The following is an 18,801-nucleotide window of genomic DNA, read 5'->3' as shown; positions in this document are numbered from 1 at the left end:
ATTAATTACACACAGCATTATCAATCAGACCAAAGTGTGTGCAGGGTTATAAGGTTTGAGATTGATCAGACTGACGATCCATCAAAAACCTGTGATGGCCATTGTTGGCTTTCTGCTGATCAGCTAAAGCCCTGCGCCACAGATGGAGAACAGGGTAGGGTGTGGTATGGAGAGGGGATTGGGGTTAAATGGGTAGTAGAGAAGGGGGGGTGGGGTGTATATGTCATTTGCTCACTGCTGTGATTTGTTTGTTCAGGAGAGGGAGGGCTTTGGGAGGAGGTGGGGTACAGAGCTAAAACATAGTAGGGTTTAATGATCAGCTAATCCCCCCCTCCTCTACTGAGAGGGCAGTATATAACACAGGGCAGCCTGCTGCTCTCACATCATTTAAACAGCAAGGAAGTCTGGCTTATAGGCAGAGGGAGTGTTGAGTAGAGCACAAGAGCAGTGCAACACTGTGTTAGACAAGAAAGTCATGATGAAGCTGTTTTGCCTGTTGCTGCTGCTAGCTAGTTCCACTGCTGCCGTCCCTCTGGAGTACTCAGGTAGAGACGCGTACCCCACCCTGCCCTCCCAGGCCCTTCCCACAGCACCAAGCCCAACCGAGGCAAAGTCTCGCTTTGCCATGCTGGATGACGTTCGTCTACTCGCAAACGGCCTCCTTCAGCTAGGCCAGAGTTTACGGGAGTTCGTCCACAAGACCAAGGGCCAAATCAACGACATCTTCCAAAAGTTGAACATTTTCGACCGTTCTTTCTACCAGCTCTCGGTGGTCACGTCTGAGATCAAGAAGGAAGAGGAGGAGCTGAAGAAGACCACGAATTTCTTGAAGAGCAACAACGAGGAGATCAGGAACCTGTCGCTGGAAATCAACACCAAGATCAACGGCATCATTCAGGAGCGTACGCAGCTGCAGAGCAAAGTGGGGAACCTCGAGGAACGGCTCCAGGGACTGTCGCAGAGCATTATCCCTGCTGATCAGCTCAGTGAGATCACAACGCTCAAGGTAAGCAGCTACACAATTCCTCCGAGTGCCTCATTCAAATGTGCATCAGCTAGTGAATTGTGTGTGCAAAATCAATAGAAGCCAAATAAAAACTGCTGAAAAGTTTCCTTCAAATCCAGTTAACAATGGAAATGCATTTAATGAACTCTAATTGAATAACCTCAACCCACTTCAATTATTTCTGCACATGCAATGGGCCCTATATGGTAACATTTATCTTCATGTGACCACGATCTATTGCTGTATTACAGTAATGATTATTGATAAACAATGTGTCATTAACTATTTGTTGCATTATCAATTCCAACGCCACTTACATGTTGTCAAAAAATACCATATGTGGGACATACGAGCTATAGAATTGTGCAAACGATTACCGGCATAAGAAAAGCAACGTAACAAAAGTTACAAAAGTGTGTTCTGTTGTTGGGCGTGACTAATAGTTTCTCGGTTTCCATTTTGTTACTGGTAAAATGAACAATTCTACTCATTTAAGAAAAGAAATACTGAAGAAAAAACTGATATTCAACCTGTAGTTGACTATTTGTTTGATTCATGTGACTCAACAGGTGCAAACCTTTAAAACATTGTAAAATACAACACATGTTGTATGGACAAATAATGTTTTTTATTATGGTATTTTCAGGAAGTGATTGAATCTCAAGAGAAAACAATCAACAATCTGCTGATAGCTGTGAAGGAGCAGCATGATCAGCTTGACAACCAGAATTCCAAAATTATAAACCTGGAGGAAAAGGTAAACAACTGTTCAGCACGATTTCATTAATATTTTCTTTAAAGGCCAAACATCTGCTTTCTGTGAGAGCCTAGTTTGGTCCTTAAAGCTATCTATGCAAATTCTGCTTTAGGGGAGGGAAACTGCTTTTTTTTAGAGTTAAGTGACAACATAATTTAACATTGCAGATTCAATTGCATTCTCTTGCAGCTAAGCTATGACAGCTTTCAAGATACAGTCGATAAGCAGATGGATCCAGAGCCTGCAGCTCCTGATATGTTTGAATATCTGACAGGAAACTCAACTGACCTGGATGTGAACGGTAAATTTATTTAAAATGTATTATCAATTATTCAAAATGTTGACATGAATACGAAATGTCTTAAAACAAAAAGGAGAATGCAAAGGTTTGGGGAAAATGAGGATGCATACATTTTGATTTTTTCTTGATTGTGTTTCAGACCTCCCCACGGACTGCAGTGACTTGTTTAACAAAGGAGAGGCAAACAGTGGAATCTATGTTATCAAGCCAAACCAATCTGAGCCATTCAACGTTTACTGCGAAATGGGTTCAGGTGGGTGAGACTAAAGCAATCTGAGCTCCAAGTGGGAGCATCAAAATACTCATTCTGTATTCAGAAGCACTTACATTTATAAGATGAAGTATTGGCATTAATGCATGTTTCCAATCAATAAGCAAGGAACAAAAAACTAAAGGTTATCAACTAGATAGCCACAGGAACAGGTTATCCAAAAGGGCAGACAACGGGGCGGATATCCCATCCACGTTATCTATAGCCCCTTTTACACAGAGATTATGCAATACTGCCATAAAGAAGATCCGTCGTTACGCCGACTTTGCTTTTTTTGGAACCAAACAACGCAGCATAATGCTGCAGCCCCAAAGCAAAAGAGGTGTGACGTATAACACAACAGCATCGGCGTCTATTGTGTGTGTTTGTAGTCCTGCCACACCGGCTGTCCCTTCTACACAGACGTCAATTCCTGCATTGAACAGGCTGTGTGAAAGGGGTTCATGATAAGAAGGCTTCCTGATCCTTCTGTTAACTTTTGTGTGCCTTGTATAACAGTAACTTGATTTGAAATGTATTTCTAATCCCTTCTATAGATGGGGGTTCAACTGTCATCCAACACAGGACCGATGATTCAGTGGATTTTGACCAGATATGGGACAAGTATGAGAAAGGCTTTGGAAATCTGGAAAGTGAGTGCTTTTTTAAGGTGTTAAATTCAACATATGCCACTTTTACCATTTGCCAAAACTATATACATTTTGATTTAGACCGTACCTTTCAGGAATCTGAGTCTACCTTGCTCTAGAACTTAAGCGATTTAAAAAAAGATATACTTTTATCACAAAATAATCTGAAGAGCACTGGACCATTTACACTGAATACCACCTTAACCTGCACAGACTTTTTGGTGAGAGGGGGTGGGATATTTGAAGAAATAGTAATTGTCACATTATCAGTTCTGAACTGACAAAGTGACTTCCTGTATTGTCTGAGTACACTGCAAGTTTTGGCAGCTTTCCTGCAGCACTTGCTGGTCAGACAGCCACTCATAGGTGCAGTCATGCCACATTGTAAAGTAATGGCTCCTGCAGCCATGAATTTTAGTTGCTACCTCATACAGTTTAGTGCAGCAATCCACCGCAGGCCAAAGGAAACAAATGTATAGACTATGTCGGCTCTGATTACCAATGGGTGTCTCTACATTCCATCCAAATCAATCTATAACCTTTGGAGTTTCCCTGATAACAGACAAAACGATTTTTTTCACATCAGAGATATCCTAACAAGATAAAAACTAACTGTGTTCTGCAGAGGACTTCTGGTTGGGCTTAGAGAAGATCCACAGCGTTACACAGCAGGGAGTTTACATCCTGCGCATTGATTTGGAGGACTGGAAGGAGGGGAAGCTCTGGGCCGAGTACCGCTTCTCACTGGAGGGTCCCTCCAAGGGCTACACCCTTCATGTCAGCCACTTCTCTGGTGACCTGCCTGATGCCATGGCCAACAGCACCGGCATGAGATTCTCCTCAAAAGACAGAAATAATGACAACCACCGACACTCCAACTGCGCTCGCAGTTACGCAGGTAAACAGTTTTACAAGCTGATTCAGCAACGGTTGTTTGGTAGTATAAAAACACAGACCGACTTGTGTTTATATAACTTATGTCTCTTGTCCTGACTCTTTGGCAGGTGGCTGGTGGTTCAAAGCTTGCAGAGAGACCAACCTTAATGGAAGGTATTCGTGGTTGAGGGCAAAAGGACGCTCTATGAGAAGGAAGGGCATTCACTGGAAGCCTGGCACAGGGTCCTCATATTCCCTCAAGACGACCAAGATCACCGTACGACCGGCCCCTACTGTTGAAAGCTTCAACTGAACCCCACAAGTCATACCTTTTCTTACAACACTACTGGCATTTTTCACAAACATTCATAATATCTAATGCTCAGATGAAAATTTCTATAGAAGTGGAAAGTGAAGTAACAGACAAATTCTTAGTTTATCAGCAACATTGAGCCGATTGCTTCCCAACAGCGTTTTGTCAGAGGCTGGTGCTGACCAACAGACAACAGGTCAAAATGTCACGAGTCAGAAACGAGCTGAGCTGTTGCAATGATGCAACCAGGCCACGCAGGTCAGTAGAATTATCATTACGCAACATCTGCAATCATTTGCAAAATGGACATATTGATCCACATCCTGGCTGCAAAATGCCACAGTACAGCAGTAGGAAAGAAAACGATCAGGAGAGATTACGAAACAATTTCAAAAACTGGGATTGCTTGGCTATCTTTTCAGATGTATTTGACAGCTTCTATGTTGACAAAGCTATTTAAAATGTATATTATCTTTGTGATGTGAAACTGCATGTTTCAAGGGGGCACAAATACCAGCAGGTTATTATATAAGGTATGCCCATTATATAAGTCAACGTTCAAGAGAAACACTGCATCTGCAACATCTCAAAACGTGTCCATAGTGGTGAATTTTTTCCAATGAAGGTCTTGTCATTTTTGTCCTGGTATTTTACACTGCTTCATCCCTTGTTTCGTTGAAAACAATCTACAAAGTGGGGGCAATGTCAGCAGTATATAACATTGGAGATACAAAGCTTTGGCAGCACACTGATGAGGTTTTTCTGCTTTGTTTGTTCTATTTTTTTTTACTCTGTAAAGTATTTAAACCATATTCATGCTATTCTATGATTTATGTTGGTATTGTTAGAAAAACATCATTTCTGTGTATTTCCTATGTTATTGAGTCATATTGACTCTTGTCCATTATTACAACATAACTGTACTGTAAATGTGCCTCATACTAACACGTCACCCTGACAAGAAGCTATGTGCTCTAACAAGTCATATTTAAAACAAAATAAAAATCTTGACTAAATGACTATCTAACATGACTACATTTTTTATAGTGTAGCTTTGTATTGAACCAAATTAAATGTAGAGGAAAAAAACAAAAGCCAAGAAATAGCCTTGATATAACTTTAGTATTATGTGTAAGATGAAGTACTTCCTTCACAGTCAGTAAGACAGTATACTCATTCACAACTTCAAAATGAAACAATATATTAATTCTAAATTTGAATGCCTCCCTTTGCATGTTTCCATATGTATATAATCTGCGTATACGTGCTAATATATGTGGTAGTTCAAAGTATAAAATATAAAAATGTCCAGCTCAGGGCCTGTATCCTCCTAAAAATGGGGTTGTGTGATGACATTTAGTAACCTGGTAGCAAGTTCAATGACCTCATATATAGCTGACATACATGTATAGGAAAAGGAAAAGTATATCAAACAATAAGGCTCATGGAAAACGTGTGATCCCAGACAACTTTCTTTTGGCAAATCAATGATTAAAAAAAAGAACATTCAGAATAAAAATGCAAGATTACGATGTCCTTTCATCTAGATCTGCTGGCTCTCAGTTAGGTCTGGCATTAGTTAATCTACAATAGGAAGGCACCTGGTTATCTGCAGACAAACAAGGTCTGTGTAAGCAAGGTCATGTCAGCGGCACACGTCTGGTAGTAACAACATCTCTCAAAGTGACCTTGACAGAAATAGCACTTGTTCAGATGGAATATGTACGCAGCGCATTGGCATGAGGTGAACATTAACGAGACACAGTGTTAATGTGTACCGATTTCTGTAGGTTGAATATGTGCTTATGGAGCATTTGACATTTTGCCTATTTTCACTTACATTTTCTAACACAAAATCAATGTAACTCTCCAAAATAAAAAACAGCTGCTATGGTAATATTCCTCTGTAGTCGTAGTTGGATAACTGAATACATTCCAAAAAGACAGTTAATTAAGAAAATAACTATTGAAATTTTATATTTGTACTAGGGCTGTCAATCCATTAAAATATTTAATAGCGATTAATCGCATGATTGTCCATAGTTAATTACAATTAATCGCAAATTATTCACACATTTTGTATCTGTTCAAAACTTTAAAGGGTACATACATAAGTCAAGTTGTCAAGTATTTAATACTCTTATCAACATGGGAGTGGGCAAATATGCTTGCTTTATGCAAATGCATGTATATATTTATTATTGGAAATCAACTAACAACACAAAACAATGACAAATATTGTCCAGAAACCCTCACAGGTACTGCATTTACCATAATAAACATGTTCAAATCATAACATGGCAAACTGCAGCCCAACAGGCAACAACAGCTGTCAGTGTGTCAGTGTGCTGACTTGACTATGACTTGCTCCAAACTGCATGTGATTATCATAAAGTGGGCATGTCTGTAAAGGGGAGACTTGTGGGTACCCATAGAACCCATTTTCATTCACATATCTTATGGTCAGAGGTCAAGGAACCCCTTTGAAAATGGCCATGCCAGTTTTTTAGCAAAAATTTTGCGTTAGTTTGGAGCGTTATTTAGCCTCCTTCGCGACAAGCTAATACAACATGCTTTAAAGCTGAGCCGGCTACAACCTAAAAAAAACATAAGTTGCATTAATGCATTAAAGAAATGAGTGGCATTAAAACGAAATCCAAACAGTTAAACACAGCTTGTATTTTTGCAACCTATTGACAAGAAAGCTTTATCTTGCCAAGATGAATATACTCTCCGGACAAAATTGACTTAACCGAAAGAAAAGGAAGAAAAGCTCAGTTTTGCACACTCAAAATGTTTTTTCTGTACCTGTATGTTGTGTTTGGCACATAGACGTCCCTGGCAGGGAACTCCAGGATCTCCCTGGTGGGGCGTACCCTGCTGTCTGGGTATGGTTTGACTTGGTGAAGGTCAGGGGTCAAGCAATAGTGGGGGTTCTCTGGAGCTGGAGAAATGTCCAACTTCAACTGGGCTGTGGTGACAGTCACAGAGGACAGAATGGGAAGGGATTGAGTGTACAGGGAGGTAAAGAAAGAGAAAAGGGGATTAATTAATTTGAAACAAGTGGTTCACTTCTTTAAAATTCCAAGCAATTCAAGGGAATCGTAACGCCCATTAGAGATGAGCGTGAGGCTAACAACTACTAATGGGATCTAGACTCAATTCACATGTTTGTACCTGTGATGGGTCTGAGTCTCCTCAGCACTGAAGAAGGCCTTCTCATGTCAGCGAGGAACTTATACAAGTCCTCATCACTCAGTCTGTCCCCCTCCTGAATAACACATGTGCAACGTATAAATATTTAATCAAAAATGTAAGTACAACAGTGTATGATAAGCAAGAGGAAATGTCCCTCTTTGTCTGTGTGTGTGTGCATCCCAAGCAGTGCATAAACAACATCTATATCAGGCTTGTGTATATGTGGTTGTAGATACCTGTTTGAAGAAGTTGGTGATGGTAAGTGTTGCGGGTCTAAAGCCTGTCAGACTGCATGACTCGTCTCCGCTGGTGGTCCTCTCCAGGGAACGCCTTCCCATGATGCTTGAATTCCTCCGTTCTGACCATGAGCCTTTTCTCTCTAAAAAAAAACAACAGCAGCATTTTAAAATCTTCAATTCTGTATACTGACAGCTTTTTCTTTTACGGGATGCTACAACCGGTTCAATATTAGTCCCATATTTCTGTCATACATTTCTCGGATCTGCCTAGCAACAATCACAGTCAGCACAGTCAGCATCAAAGATACCTTGTGAGGTTAAAGGTTAGACAAACACCAAAGGTCAAACTCAAAATAACACACCCAGGATCAATATGACCCAATGTTTTTGGCTAGGTCTCACTTGTAAAAGAGGTTTTAATCTCAATGTGACTTCCTAGTTAAATAAAGGTTATATATATATATATATTGTTCACTGTTTGAATTTGCCTTTCCAATTCTTACTATTTGTTGTTGGAAAGTTGTTTTTAGATAAAGATTTTACAGTGTGGTAATGTATTGACGAGCCCATGAGCCTCATGCGTGGCTACCAGGTCTCTGTTACAGTCTCTGTCCTCAGATAACTATATGTGACATTGAGGCTGTGAGTGGGCAGAAGCATAAAAACCCGACTTCAAAACACACAAACTATCTCTTTAACCCAGGTTTTTTGTGCCTCCACACTGTGACTGTTAACAACTTCACATTGAGATACTGTATGTTTACAGTTACAATCCAAAGGGTTGTGTCAAAAGGGAATGTCATACCAGAGAGGCTCATCTCCAGCTCCGTATCTCTCTCAAGACTGCCAGCACTGTTCACAATGTTCATGAGGTGGATGGCGGTCCAGGCAAACGGCATGCGGTAGCGGCCAAGACGTTGGCAGAACTGCTCCGACTGGCCACGAAGCTTCTCCAGCTTCTCTTTATTCTACAAGAAAAATATATGTTTACTTAAGTTAGCGATTTATGTAATGTAATATAAGACAGCTTATATTACATTTGACTTATTCATTCATTCACTACAACGTGATTATACACTGTGCAACATTTAGGTGATAGAATGGTTAGCATTACCAGGAACAGGAACTGAACATGTGACTTACATAATACTTATATTTACTTACATATGTATTATCTGTATTAGTATTCTTATAATACTAAAAACGTTTTTTGTGTGCCATTCAACATCTAATTCACTCTGATCATACCTTGGCAGCATCTGACTCCTTGAAGACCATGTAGGGCTCAGCACACTCTCCGATATCACCTTGCTGCAGTACCTTTTCCAGCTGCAGACAAAGCACATACATGCAGTTAGCACCCTCACACACAGAAACAAAGTGATCATCCAGGACAAACACTGAGCCAGTCATATTTCAATTACATTATTGGCCTGACACAACATTTTCTTCTGGAAATTACATTTCAAAAAGTGAAATAGTGTCATAGTATATTGGAGGACTACTCAAAAGATCAGATATTCTTTTTAAACGGAGTCCAGTGTAACGTCGGCTCCTACAGAGCCGTCACTGAGCTGTTTGTAGCCTCAATGTTATCAGGCTAGCAAGTTCCTTTAAGTCCATTGATAATAGTATCACGTATTGATTGTGTCTTTCAGGGTTTAACCTACAGAAGTTTCTAATGGCTCGTATAGCGTGTTCTGCTGTCATGAAGGAAATAGTGATGAGTGAAAATGTGGCGAAAGCGTCTACCGACATCTTCACTGCAGAAACACATCGGGGACCAGATCATCTCTTGTGCCTTATTTCCACCGTATGGTTCGACTCAACTCGACTCGATTAAACTCACTTTTGGTACCAGGTCCTTTTCAATGTTTCATTTTCCGATGCAACTAGTACCCCCTCATTGTAGGCAGGATTCTCAGCTGATCGCTATAGTGAATTATTTCAGCGGCAACCAAACAGAGGAACGTCTGCACTTTGTCAACTGTACGGCGAAGTGAACGGCGAAGTGTGCGGCGTAGTTTTGCGGGCTGCCATATTTAAAAATCTGGGTCAAGTGAATACGGTCACTTTTATAAGAGAAAAGGCTTCAAGGACGAGGACTCTCTTCTCCTCAGACCGATAATATCTTGGGAAAACTTTCCCAACAAGACTAGCCTGAAAGTCTTTTTCCTAAACTTGACAAGACAGAGGAAATCATATCATAACTGTCTGACCTTGATGACGAGGAAGACATCCTGGGAGGGGTAGGAGATGGAGAATATGGCGGAGCGTGCCAGTGTGGAGATGGCTGCTGTCTGAATGTGCGGACGCAGCATCCCCTTCGTCTGCTCAGAGTTTAGGTCGAAGAAAAAGTTCTCTGATATCTGAGGGACACATCCAAACAGACACACAGGTAATTATAGCATACATGTTAAATGTAATCCTATGACCACACCATGACAACCATTAGTATTCAATCATACTTTTTGAGTGAATGGCTGTGTTACAGCAATCTGACTTCTTGCTCATGGTGGCTGACAAACACGATAACATTTCAGAGAAATGACCCACTTGTAAAAGTAACGGAGCTTCTGTGCAGAGCAATATATATATGAGAGATCTACTTATCAAGGCAACTGCTACCCTCTAGTGTTTGTCAGCTAAAGGGAAGTGGAGAAAACCAGCAGTGGATGATCTTCTTCAGATAGATACATGGTCCCGTTCTATGATTTAACTGCATTCCTACAAGCATAACAGGCCCACAACATAAAATTTTATAGTCCACTCATCAAATACGTTTTGGCCTCCCAACAATTTTAATGGTTTGCAGAAGTGACCCAACAACTCAGGGCTGAGGAGGCACTGAGGAAAGCATAACAGCTTACCTTTTTCTTTTCCTTGACATCGTATAAGGCCAAACTAGCAAATATCGGTTCAATTTCGATCTCGAACCTTCAAGGGGAGAGAAAAAGGAGCGGGTCAGCAGAATGCAGCAGTTAAATAAAAGAGCGAAAAGGCTTTTTTTCTGAAAAAGGCTGTCCACCACTTACTTCAAGGACAAGCACTTGACGAGTAGCCTCTGGCCAAAGTGTTCTTTGGGTACTTCAGGCACGCAATGGCGCTCAATCGGCTCCTCCTACACATTCACAGAGAAGATCACATACAAAACAAATCAGTAATTAATATCAAAATGACTGTGAATGTTCATGCTGTGACGAAAAACACAAATGTATTCCTCACAAAGAAGATTACTGACATCCTGGGACTGGTTTTGAACACATCGATTTTTATAACTTTTACAAAAAATTACAAAACTTTAAAAGGGGATAGCAGCTGCCTGCCAAAACCCACATACAGCCCGTCACTCACAATCACATTTCAAACAAGAAAACACATCTGCTAACATCAGGTCAACATACAGTTAGTTACTTCCACCAAGGAGATTATGTTTTTGGTTCGATTTGTCTCGGCATTAAGGTCTTTTCAGACGGGGAGTGACACTCTCGCTTGGGTCTGACTGCGCTCCTCATGCAGACAAGCGCTCTGCAAGTAAACACCAGGCACTACGCGTGGCAACCATGGAAATGGCATCTGTGCACAACTGTAGGCTTTGTATCCCTGCCAGTACAACTGTGTGGTGTATCAAATATCCCTAATCACAGCTCGATTTGTTGACACATGTGGCAATGCTGTTTCACTTTCATTAACATTGAGAGAGAGGGCATTTGTGCTGCATTCATGTGGTGTCGGAATAATCGGAAATACGAGTTCCCAACTGGTAAAATTCCCGTGAATGCCCCCAATCAGAACAGCTCAAAACTTGAAAAGTTTTGTCAACATTTACAAATTATTCTGCAGCACTTTCACCATTTAAATAAATAATTTGCTATACATGATGTTAAGTGTTTCTAATTTCTTTCTACAACATACAGGCATTGAATCGTGTGTTCAGGGACGCATGAAGCTGAGGGTGGGTGGAGAACAATATCAAGCGATGAAGGTTGGGGTAGCTTAGTATTACCGGCAAGAACTTCAATCTACTTTCACCCCCTGACTAGCAGAAAAGCGTTCCAGCAAAGATAAAGGGGTAAACTCTACCTCATCAAGGGCGGGGTGCAGAGCAAAGAGCTCACGGTGGCGGTTGGCCTTGCGATGCTCTTCGTTGTGCCTGTCAATCTCCTCATTGGGGGCACGGTCGAGGAGGTGAGGGAGGAGGGCATCCGGGAGGGAGTTCTTCAAGTCAAAGATGCTGCAGGCCCAGCTGCCGCGTGGGGTGTCGTCTATAGACATCGACCGTCGCTTCAGGTCATCCTGCAGGCCAAACGACATAAAAAAATCGAAATATATATATATATATGTGGTCATCCAAATATCTTTCTACCATCAATCTGAAATATTCAAAAGGAGATAAAAAATGAGGACAAATCCTTTTTTTCTTTACCACTGAGTGATTTGATACCTGGTCATCCTGGTAGCTGCTGCTGTCGGGCATCTCATCAGCCTCAAACACTTGTTTGGGCAGGCCTTTCTGACGCTCCTTCTGCTTGTCCAGAGTGTTAGGGTTAAAGCCTGTACCAAGCTTGTGGTATCTGAGGGAGAAAGCAGTCATTCACTTAATATTAATGCTCAACATAGTTATGATATTTTACAGATATGTCAATTTTAAAGAGCAAGCAAGTAAAATCTGGGTATAAAAAACATGAATAATTCCACAGAGTGAAGCCTTACTTTCTGTTGACGACGGCCCAGTCTTCTGTGTAGGATCTGACACAGTCTCTGACATGAGCATCAGTGTCCCTGCAGCCAGACAGACTCAATCAATCAAACAAGCTTTATTTCAATAGCAGGAGTCACACTTTAAATGCATTAGTCTCAGTGAATAAAGATGACAGGCTACCAGACTGATGTCATTTAATCTTTCTGGTACATCACACATTGACGTACACTTGCAATGTTTGTGCCGCCTCTTCCGACACACCAAGAGCCAGAGCTACAGTAAGTAATGACATCAAGCCCGCGGGTCTTTCATCTTTAAACATGTGGTGCAGTGATCAGCAACACTACTTTGCAAACTTTTGAAAAATTGTCCGCCTTTTCCTGAAGTCACTATAACCTCCAAAAGTCCAAAAGGAATAACAGCAAAATAAGAAAAGTAAAAAATATAATAGGAACACACACAAAAACAGCATTGTTTATTTTCTTTGATAGGATGTTGATTGGTGTGATTAGGTTACATTAATGTATGAAACTTCCTATATGCAGCATCTAAAACGTTTTTTATAAATTCAAGTAACTAAATGTATCTCATTAAAAACATATACACATGTAATGATTAAATAGTATAATTTGAAGATTGAATATATGGATAGATCTATTCAACATATTTCATATGAATAATCTGCTTTATAAACACTTAGTTTCTCTAAGTCCTGGACAATACTCAAAATTTTTCTTAAATGAGGAAAAACGTGTCTCAGAAAATATGGTGCGACACTGTACTTAACTCCACACCTGCTACTACCACCTTCAATATTTCAACCGCACAGCACCCTTACCCTTCCTCGGGGACGGCCTGCGCCACTGTGCGACACTCCCTGGGTGTGTGGATGACCTCAATATCATCTGGGGGAAACTCAATCAGGTCTCTCAGGGGACCCGACTCAACGATGGGAGGGTGAGTGCTGAGGTACTCCTCAAAATCCACCGGCTCCACCGCCTCTGTGAGGGGAACCTGGTGGGCGATGAGAGGGAGGGATCAGAGGGACGGGAACAGTTAATTAACTGTGAAGACATCGTCAGCTATTCAGTTCTGTACATGAATGTCTTGGTAAAGTCTCTAAAGCGGGTCCAAAATATGAGATAATTTCTGTTATTTCTGTTGAGAGAGCAGTTCTAGCATTATGAATCATCTTTATTCCCAAATAGGCAAATCGCTTCTAAAAATGATACATGTGTGATTTGAGCAAAAGCTTTAAAATGCCCTCAAGCCGACACAAGTAACCAGATTAGCAAGTGTGCTACTTCAAGCTTAGACTAATGGTTTCACGGGTCTCACTCTGCTTCTAAAATAACGAACCCAGGGGGAATCGTTGTTTCAGCAGGTTCAGTTTTAAGTGTGGATGTGTAAGAGGAATGTTAACACAAATAACTTTCACGGTTTAATTAAAAGCTAACTGTAGCCTAATTATGGAGGAGAGGGGGAGTGTTTGCTGGTGTTGTGGCTCAGGGCTGCTGAGGGGCAATTGGCACTACCTCTTTAACAAACAAACTGTCTGACCTCATACATTTGTCACCCTACTGTACAAACACTGCAGCAGAGACTGGGTGTGGGGAACAGGCCAATCAATGTTTATCCCTCATGGCATTCAGCATGACATAAACAACAGCTGTGCAGCCATTCAAATAACCAGAAAATGAGTCATCCTTGTGTTAGGTTGTAATATTGTGGGGCACTTGGACCAATGTCAGCAGGTATCTATATTGTTAAAATACTGCACTTGCTTGAACATTGGTCAAGGCTGTGTATGACAAGAGGAACCAAGTACCTGAATTGATTAATTCATATTTGATGACACAAATCTAACATTTAACCTATCAACACTTATGAATCTGCAAAATGTCAAAGTTTGAATAAAAACTACACTCTACCAGTGCTTGAAATGGGTCGGTACTCACCGGTACCGAGTACCGGCCCTTCTGATTTTTGTTTACATGAGTACCCTAACTTCTTATTGCGTACAGCCAGCTCCTGAGTCTAGGTACGCACCGTCTGAAAAGGCCGTAACCGTGTTTACAAGCTCTAAGCATAAATAAACACTGAAAGTTGCGGAAATGTTGATTTAACAGAAGATAAAGGAAGAAATTTAAGTAATACGTTTTCAGTTGTACTCAATTTACATTGATTTGACACACTGTAGCCTTATTCAAGGTCACATTTGACTGCATCATTGGAGCTAAATCAATGCATTTTGGACTTGCCTTTGAAATACCTTCACATTGTTTTCCAACCAGCCCAGCATGTCGTTTCTTTATACCAAAACAAATAAAGGCATGTGAGCAGACAGTTTATCAGCTTGTATTTGTTTTCCCAACATAGCAGACACCAGAATTATATTTGGGGCAAATGTGAAAAAATCAACAGTATCTCAGCTGTTGACAGCTCAGACACTGTCACTGTAATTTAGGCTGACGTTTTCAGACAGTGCAGTAGCAGCAGCTGTCACACTCGTATGATGATCCAAGACAGGATATCAATATTAGGCTCTGGCCTTTCATTGGTTTTGGAGACTACTCACTGTGTTGCTTGTTGCGGCCCCAACGTTGGGGTTTTTGAAGAGTTGCGGGGAGCCCCCATACTGGCCAGCTATCTGCTTCCTGACCTCTGCTGCCACAGTCCTGCAAACAGGGGAGAGATGGGAGGAGGGATGAAGAGAGAGAGTGAATATAGTCCATCTTAAAAGTCTGTGTAATGATCCACAACAATAATAACTGGAGGATACAGTTGATTGTGCAATACACAATACTGAAAGACATTCAGCCACGACACATTATGATCAGTACTGCAAGGCCGTCTAATGACACATCCTAAAACCTGTGTAACAGAGGAGGAAAATACCCCCCTGAAATTGCTAAATTAAGCAACATGAGCTAGGGCTGCACGATTATGACCAAAATGATAATCACAATTATTTTGATCAAAATTGAGATTACGATTATTTATCATTATTCATTGATTTTAGGGACAAAACATTTTCAGTGCACTTTCCCACTTAAAAACAGAGCACTGCTTTCACTTCCATGTTATGCTACATTCGTGCTAATGTACAAATCTTTGCATCAAAATAAGACCCAAAATCAGGTTCTTCTTCACCTGAATTCAGCGCATTTTCATTTTGACGGGCGAAACAAGTAATATACAGTATAACACTTTTACTCTGGACTACAGCAGCATCAACATTCATTTAAGTTTTTCACAGGCCACCGCTGTAGGGTGCACGCACAGCGGCATGACAGCTCCCCAAAAGTGAAGCCGTCAGCCGTTGCTGTCTGTCTCTCTCTCTCTACACTGTTAAATGTCAAATATAGGCAAAAATGCCAATAAAATAATCTTTGAAAAACATTCATATTTTAAATGTACGTAGTAAAAGTAAGAAAGAAACCCACCCATGTAAGTATCAAAAGAGAAAACAATTGCAGCTCTGGTGCCACTGTATCAACAGTATCATAAGACACACAATATCAGTTGTGGTATTTGTCTCACCCCCACAGCTGAGAATAAACAGACAACTAAAACTGACTGAAACGCTTCAATACCAATTTAACCGCAAAGTTCAATGAAGTACTCCAACCATAAGTGATATTGAACTTTTTAGCTGTGAAAACGAAATTTAAAAAAAAACAATAAATTGCAATATTCATTTCAGTATCAAACTGTTATTCCTGGACATAAAGAATTGCAATGCTATCACAAAGTGGCTAATATTATACAATAATATTACATTATGAGATATTTTATGATTCTGTCGATTTACTGCTATTCAACTAAAATAAATTCCAATAGTAGTACTCTTTCATACTGCTGGATTTTGCGAATTTCCACTTAAATGCCTTAAGCTGTCAAAGTTGAGGCTAACTAACATTAAGAATTGCACTTGTTGTCGTTTTAGGATTTCCTCTTTGTGTCTCATAGTCTTACTGTGTTGCTTCGGACAGCATCATATATTACACCCAGACAGGGAGGAAAGAAACAAATAAAAACCTCTGGACCTCAGTGGTCAGCACAAAGCTCTCAGTGTTCAACCACTGCTGTAGCCACACACACACACATACACAGGTCCTTTAAATCACAGCAACCACCAAAACCACTCAGACCTTTGCCTTGAACAAAACAACAACGCAGCAAGTAGCCCAAAGTGACACAAACAAATAACAATTAGAACCAAGGATAAAGGCTAGACACTGAAGACTCAAGGTGATGTTACACAGGTAGCACAGAGGCTAAGGATCCAACAATTATGATGTGTTTTCATTACACTTTTCTTCATAACCATAACAATCTGACTCATTTTCATGTCTGTCTCCGCTCTCAGGAGCAATACCACAATAACTAGTTTGAAGTTTAAACTCTTGGCCATGATTACAGTAATGATGGGCAAGGATTAGGTGTGATCCAGTCAGCAATGTCGCAAAACCCGCACACAGTCTGGTTTCCGTAAAGCCACTATAGTGCTGAGTTCATCACTGTTCCGTCATAAAAAATACAAGGTTGCAAAATAGAGGAGGCTTAAAGTGATCATCTTCAGCAGGAAGGTACAATGACAGCGGCATGGCCCAACTTGCCAGCTTAAGATAAACATGATAATGTACTGTAGTGGAGATCCAGTTGCCTCTGCAGAGCAGCACTGTCACCACTGGAGAAAGGCAAAAGCAGTGAACCGACAAACACATTCCTCAGTCCTCCCCAATGCCTCTCACCAGACCTTTACTTAGCACTGGTCACCGCACAGAGGAAGAACTTGATTAAACAAACAGCCTCCTCAAGATGGTAACGTCAATAACTCCCAGGAACAAAATATAAAGTGGAGGCAATTGCAGATCATAATATAAGCGAACAATTCAACTGAGACATGTGATTTAAACTTCTGGGGAAAATCACAGGCAATTTTGATCGCTTAATTTGCCTCAACATGTGACGAGAGCTAACTCACTTCCATTACTAAAAGTCAGCACACTGAGAAAGGTAATTTTTCCAATGCTAAATGAATAACATGAGCAAAGTTAACAGAGATCATTAATCTAAGAGCCTGAAAATGGCAAACAAAATTTACTTTGAGATACACTGAGATAGCAACTTCACAAATAAGTCATACAGTAGATACAATATCATAAAGACTTGCACAATATAATGCAACCTGATACAACAGCCAACCACCTTTGTGAAGGTTATAATGCTCATTTTCTGTTGAAACTGCGTCAGAAAGTTGTCGCCGTATCTCTATGGTGAATTTGGAGGCCATAGTTTGTAATATTATGGTGGATGGCATTACATTGTAAGGTATGAGCATTGTTTACAAGTATGTCCATCAGTAAATGTGTAAGCATCTCTGCATGATGGGATGGTCTGCTCTCCTGTGTGGATAACTTGCAATGACGTGGGGCATGTTCAATCCGCATAAATCAATATTTAACTGCAATAATTGGATGTGGTTTTGATTAACAGTACCTGGATTCACACTATGATACAAATGCATACTCCTCCAGTCCTGACACCAACAGAGAAATCATGCATGATCACAGCAGCTACAACTTGAATTGAATTTTTGACCTATACAGCAGTTAAATAAACTGAGCTAAACAAGATTAAGATAACATTGATCCCTAAAATCACTTTTTCTAACCAACCTATATTTTCCTTTGTCATACAAGTCTAAAGGCCTACTATGATTATCGGTTGATTCTCATTTTTTTATTATTGTTAGTCTTTGACAGTGCATTATGAATGAGTCTTCTTGATATTTGCATAACCGTTTTGGTGTTTATGGGATGCATTGTTGTCAAGTACTTTGCTTAACTATGCCTCTGTTTTTTTTACTATGTTTTACTATGTCTGAAACTATTGAGAGATCCATAAAAAATGGTGTATTTTACATTACTGCAATTATTTCATGTAGAATGCCACTTCTCGAGCCCCTGGAGGGTTTTTAGGCAATTCTCCTTCACATCCCCTTGCAAATTATATACTGTATTTATTATTTTTTATATGTGTAAACTAACAAACAACCTATCTATCCAGAGAATGAAATTAGCACCTGCCACCTGCCAAATACAGGCTAAATATTGGCTGTGGCAGGTAAGAAGTTCAAGACATCTGCCACTACGGCGGACACAATATCAGATTTTCACAACACAATTATTGTGGCCAATATAATTCATGATAATGATATTATTGCGACATCCATAGAAAATTTAAAAAAAAAAAAAAAAAAATGCTATCAGTCAAATTCTTCCTTAACTTTGTTTATTGTGCGTTTTGTCTCTTTTTTTGGGAAAAATGAATTACACTCAAAATACAAGTGTAGGGAGATAGAGAGAGTCTGTAACCATAACTTTACATTTAAAAAGATTTAAGTGGCCCTGAATTGTTTATACAATATAATCATAGTGTATTATTAACATGATATCAATATTTCATTTTTAAATATCACAGTTATCGTCAATACCTACTGT

General features: G+C 40.2%; 2 protein-coding genes across 27 annotated transcripts in view; one reads left to right on the top strand and one right to left on the bottom strand.

Moving 5' to 3' along the window:
* The window catches only part of dock7 (dedicator of cytokinesis 7), a 56,555-nt gene that overhangs the window by 35,764 nt on the left and 1,990 nt on the right, over positions 1 to 18,801 (bottom strand). For 14 of the 26 annotated variants that reach the window (XM_074634931.1, XM_074634922.1, XM_074634923.1 and 11 more), the window contains exons 2-14: positions 14,871 to 14,970; positions 13,131 to 13,306; positions 12,304 to 12,372; positions 12,017 to 12,164; positions 11,674 to 11,886; positions 10,626 to 10,711; positions 10,461 to 10,527; positions 9,810 to 9,959; positions 8,839 to 8,919; positions 8,396 to 8,558; positions 7,588 to 7,730; positions 7,331 to 7,424; positions 6,962 to 7,124 (exon numbers count right to left, since the gene is read on the bottom strand). In XM_074634931.1, the coding sequence (XP_074491032.1) occupies positions 6,962 to 7,124; positions 7,331 to 7,424; positions 7,588 to 7,730; positions 8,396 to 8,558; positions 8,839 to 8,919; positions 9,810 to 9,959; positions 10,461 to 10,527; positions 10,626 to 10,711; positions 11,674 to 11,886; positions 12,017 to 12,164; positions 12,304 to 12,372; positions 13,131 to 13,306; positions 14,871 to 14,970 (1,653 nt within the window). The remainder of the gene's footprint in view (positions 1 to 6,961; positions 7,125 to 7,330; positions 7,425 to 7,587; positions 7,731 to 8,395; positions 8,559 to 8,838; positions 8,920 to 9,809; positions 9,960 to 10,460; positions 10,528 to 10,625; positions 10,712 to 11,673; positions 11,887 to 12,016; positions 12,165 to 12,303; positions 12,373 to 13,130; positions 13,307 to 14,870; positions 14,971 to 18,801) is intronic. The other 12 variants (XM_074634926.1, XM_074634932.1, XM_074634940.1 and 9 more) reach the window with 1 other exon arrangement.
* On the top strand, positions 399 to 5,169 carry angptl3 (angiopoietin-like 3). The gene is made up of 7 exons (XM_074634955.1): positions 399 to 1,006; positions 1,653 to 1,763; positions 1,953 to 2,064; positions 2,204 to 2,317; positions 2,872 to 2,967; positions 3,590 to 3,862; positions 3,969 to 5,169. The coding sequence occupies exons 1-7, from the start codon at positions 476 to 478 to the stop codon at positions 4,151 to 4,153; spliced, it is 1,422 nt and encodes a 473-aa protein (XP_074491056.1). The 5' UTR covers positions 399 to 475; the 3' UTR covers positions 4,154 to 5,169.

The sequence above is a fragment of the Sebastes fasciatus genome, chromosome 5, assembly GCF_043250625.1.
Source record: "Sebastes fasciatus isolate fSebFas1 chromosome 5, fSebFas1.pri, whole genome shotgun sequence".
NCBI lineage: Eukaryota > Metazoa > Chordata > Actinopteri > Perciformes > Sebastidae > Sebastes > Sebastes fasciatus.
The sequence above is the reverse complement of the archived record's forward strand: the minus strand, read 5'-3'. Positions and strand labels throughout refer to the sequence as shown.

Coding starts and splice junctions, on each gene's coding strand:
- angptl3 (XM_074634955.1), top strand. CDS start 476: ATGATGAAGCTGTTTTGCCTGTTGCTGCTGCTAGCTAGTTCCACTGCT. Junction 1,007..1,652: donor GTGAGATCACAACGCTCAAG/GTAAGCAGCTAC, acceptor TGGTATTTTCAG/GAAGTGATTGAATCTCAAGA. Junction 2,318..2,871: donor TTACTGCGAAATGGGTTCAG/GTGGGTGAGACT, acceptor TCCCTTCTATAG/ATGGGGGTTCAACTGTCATC.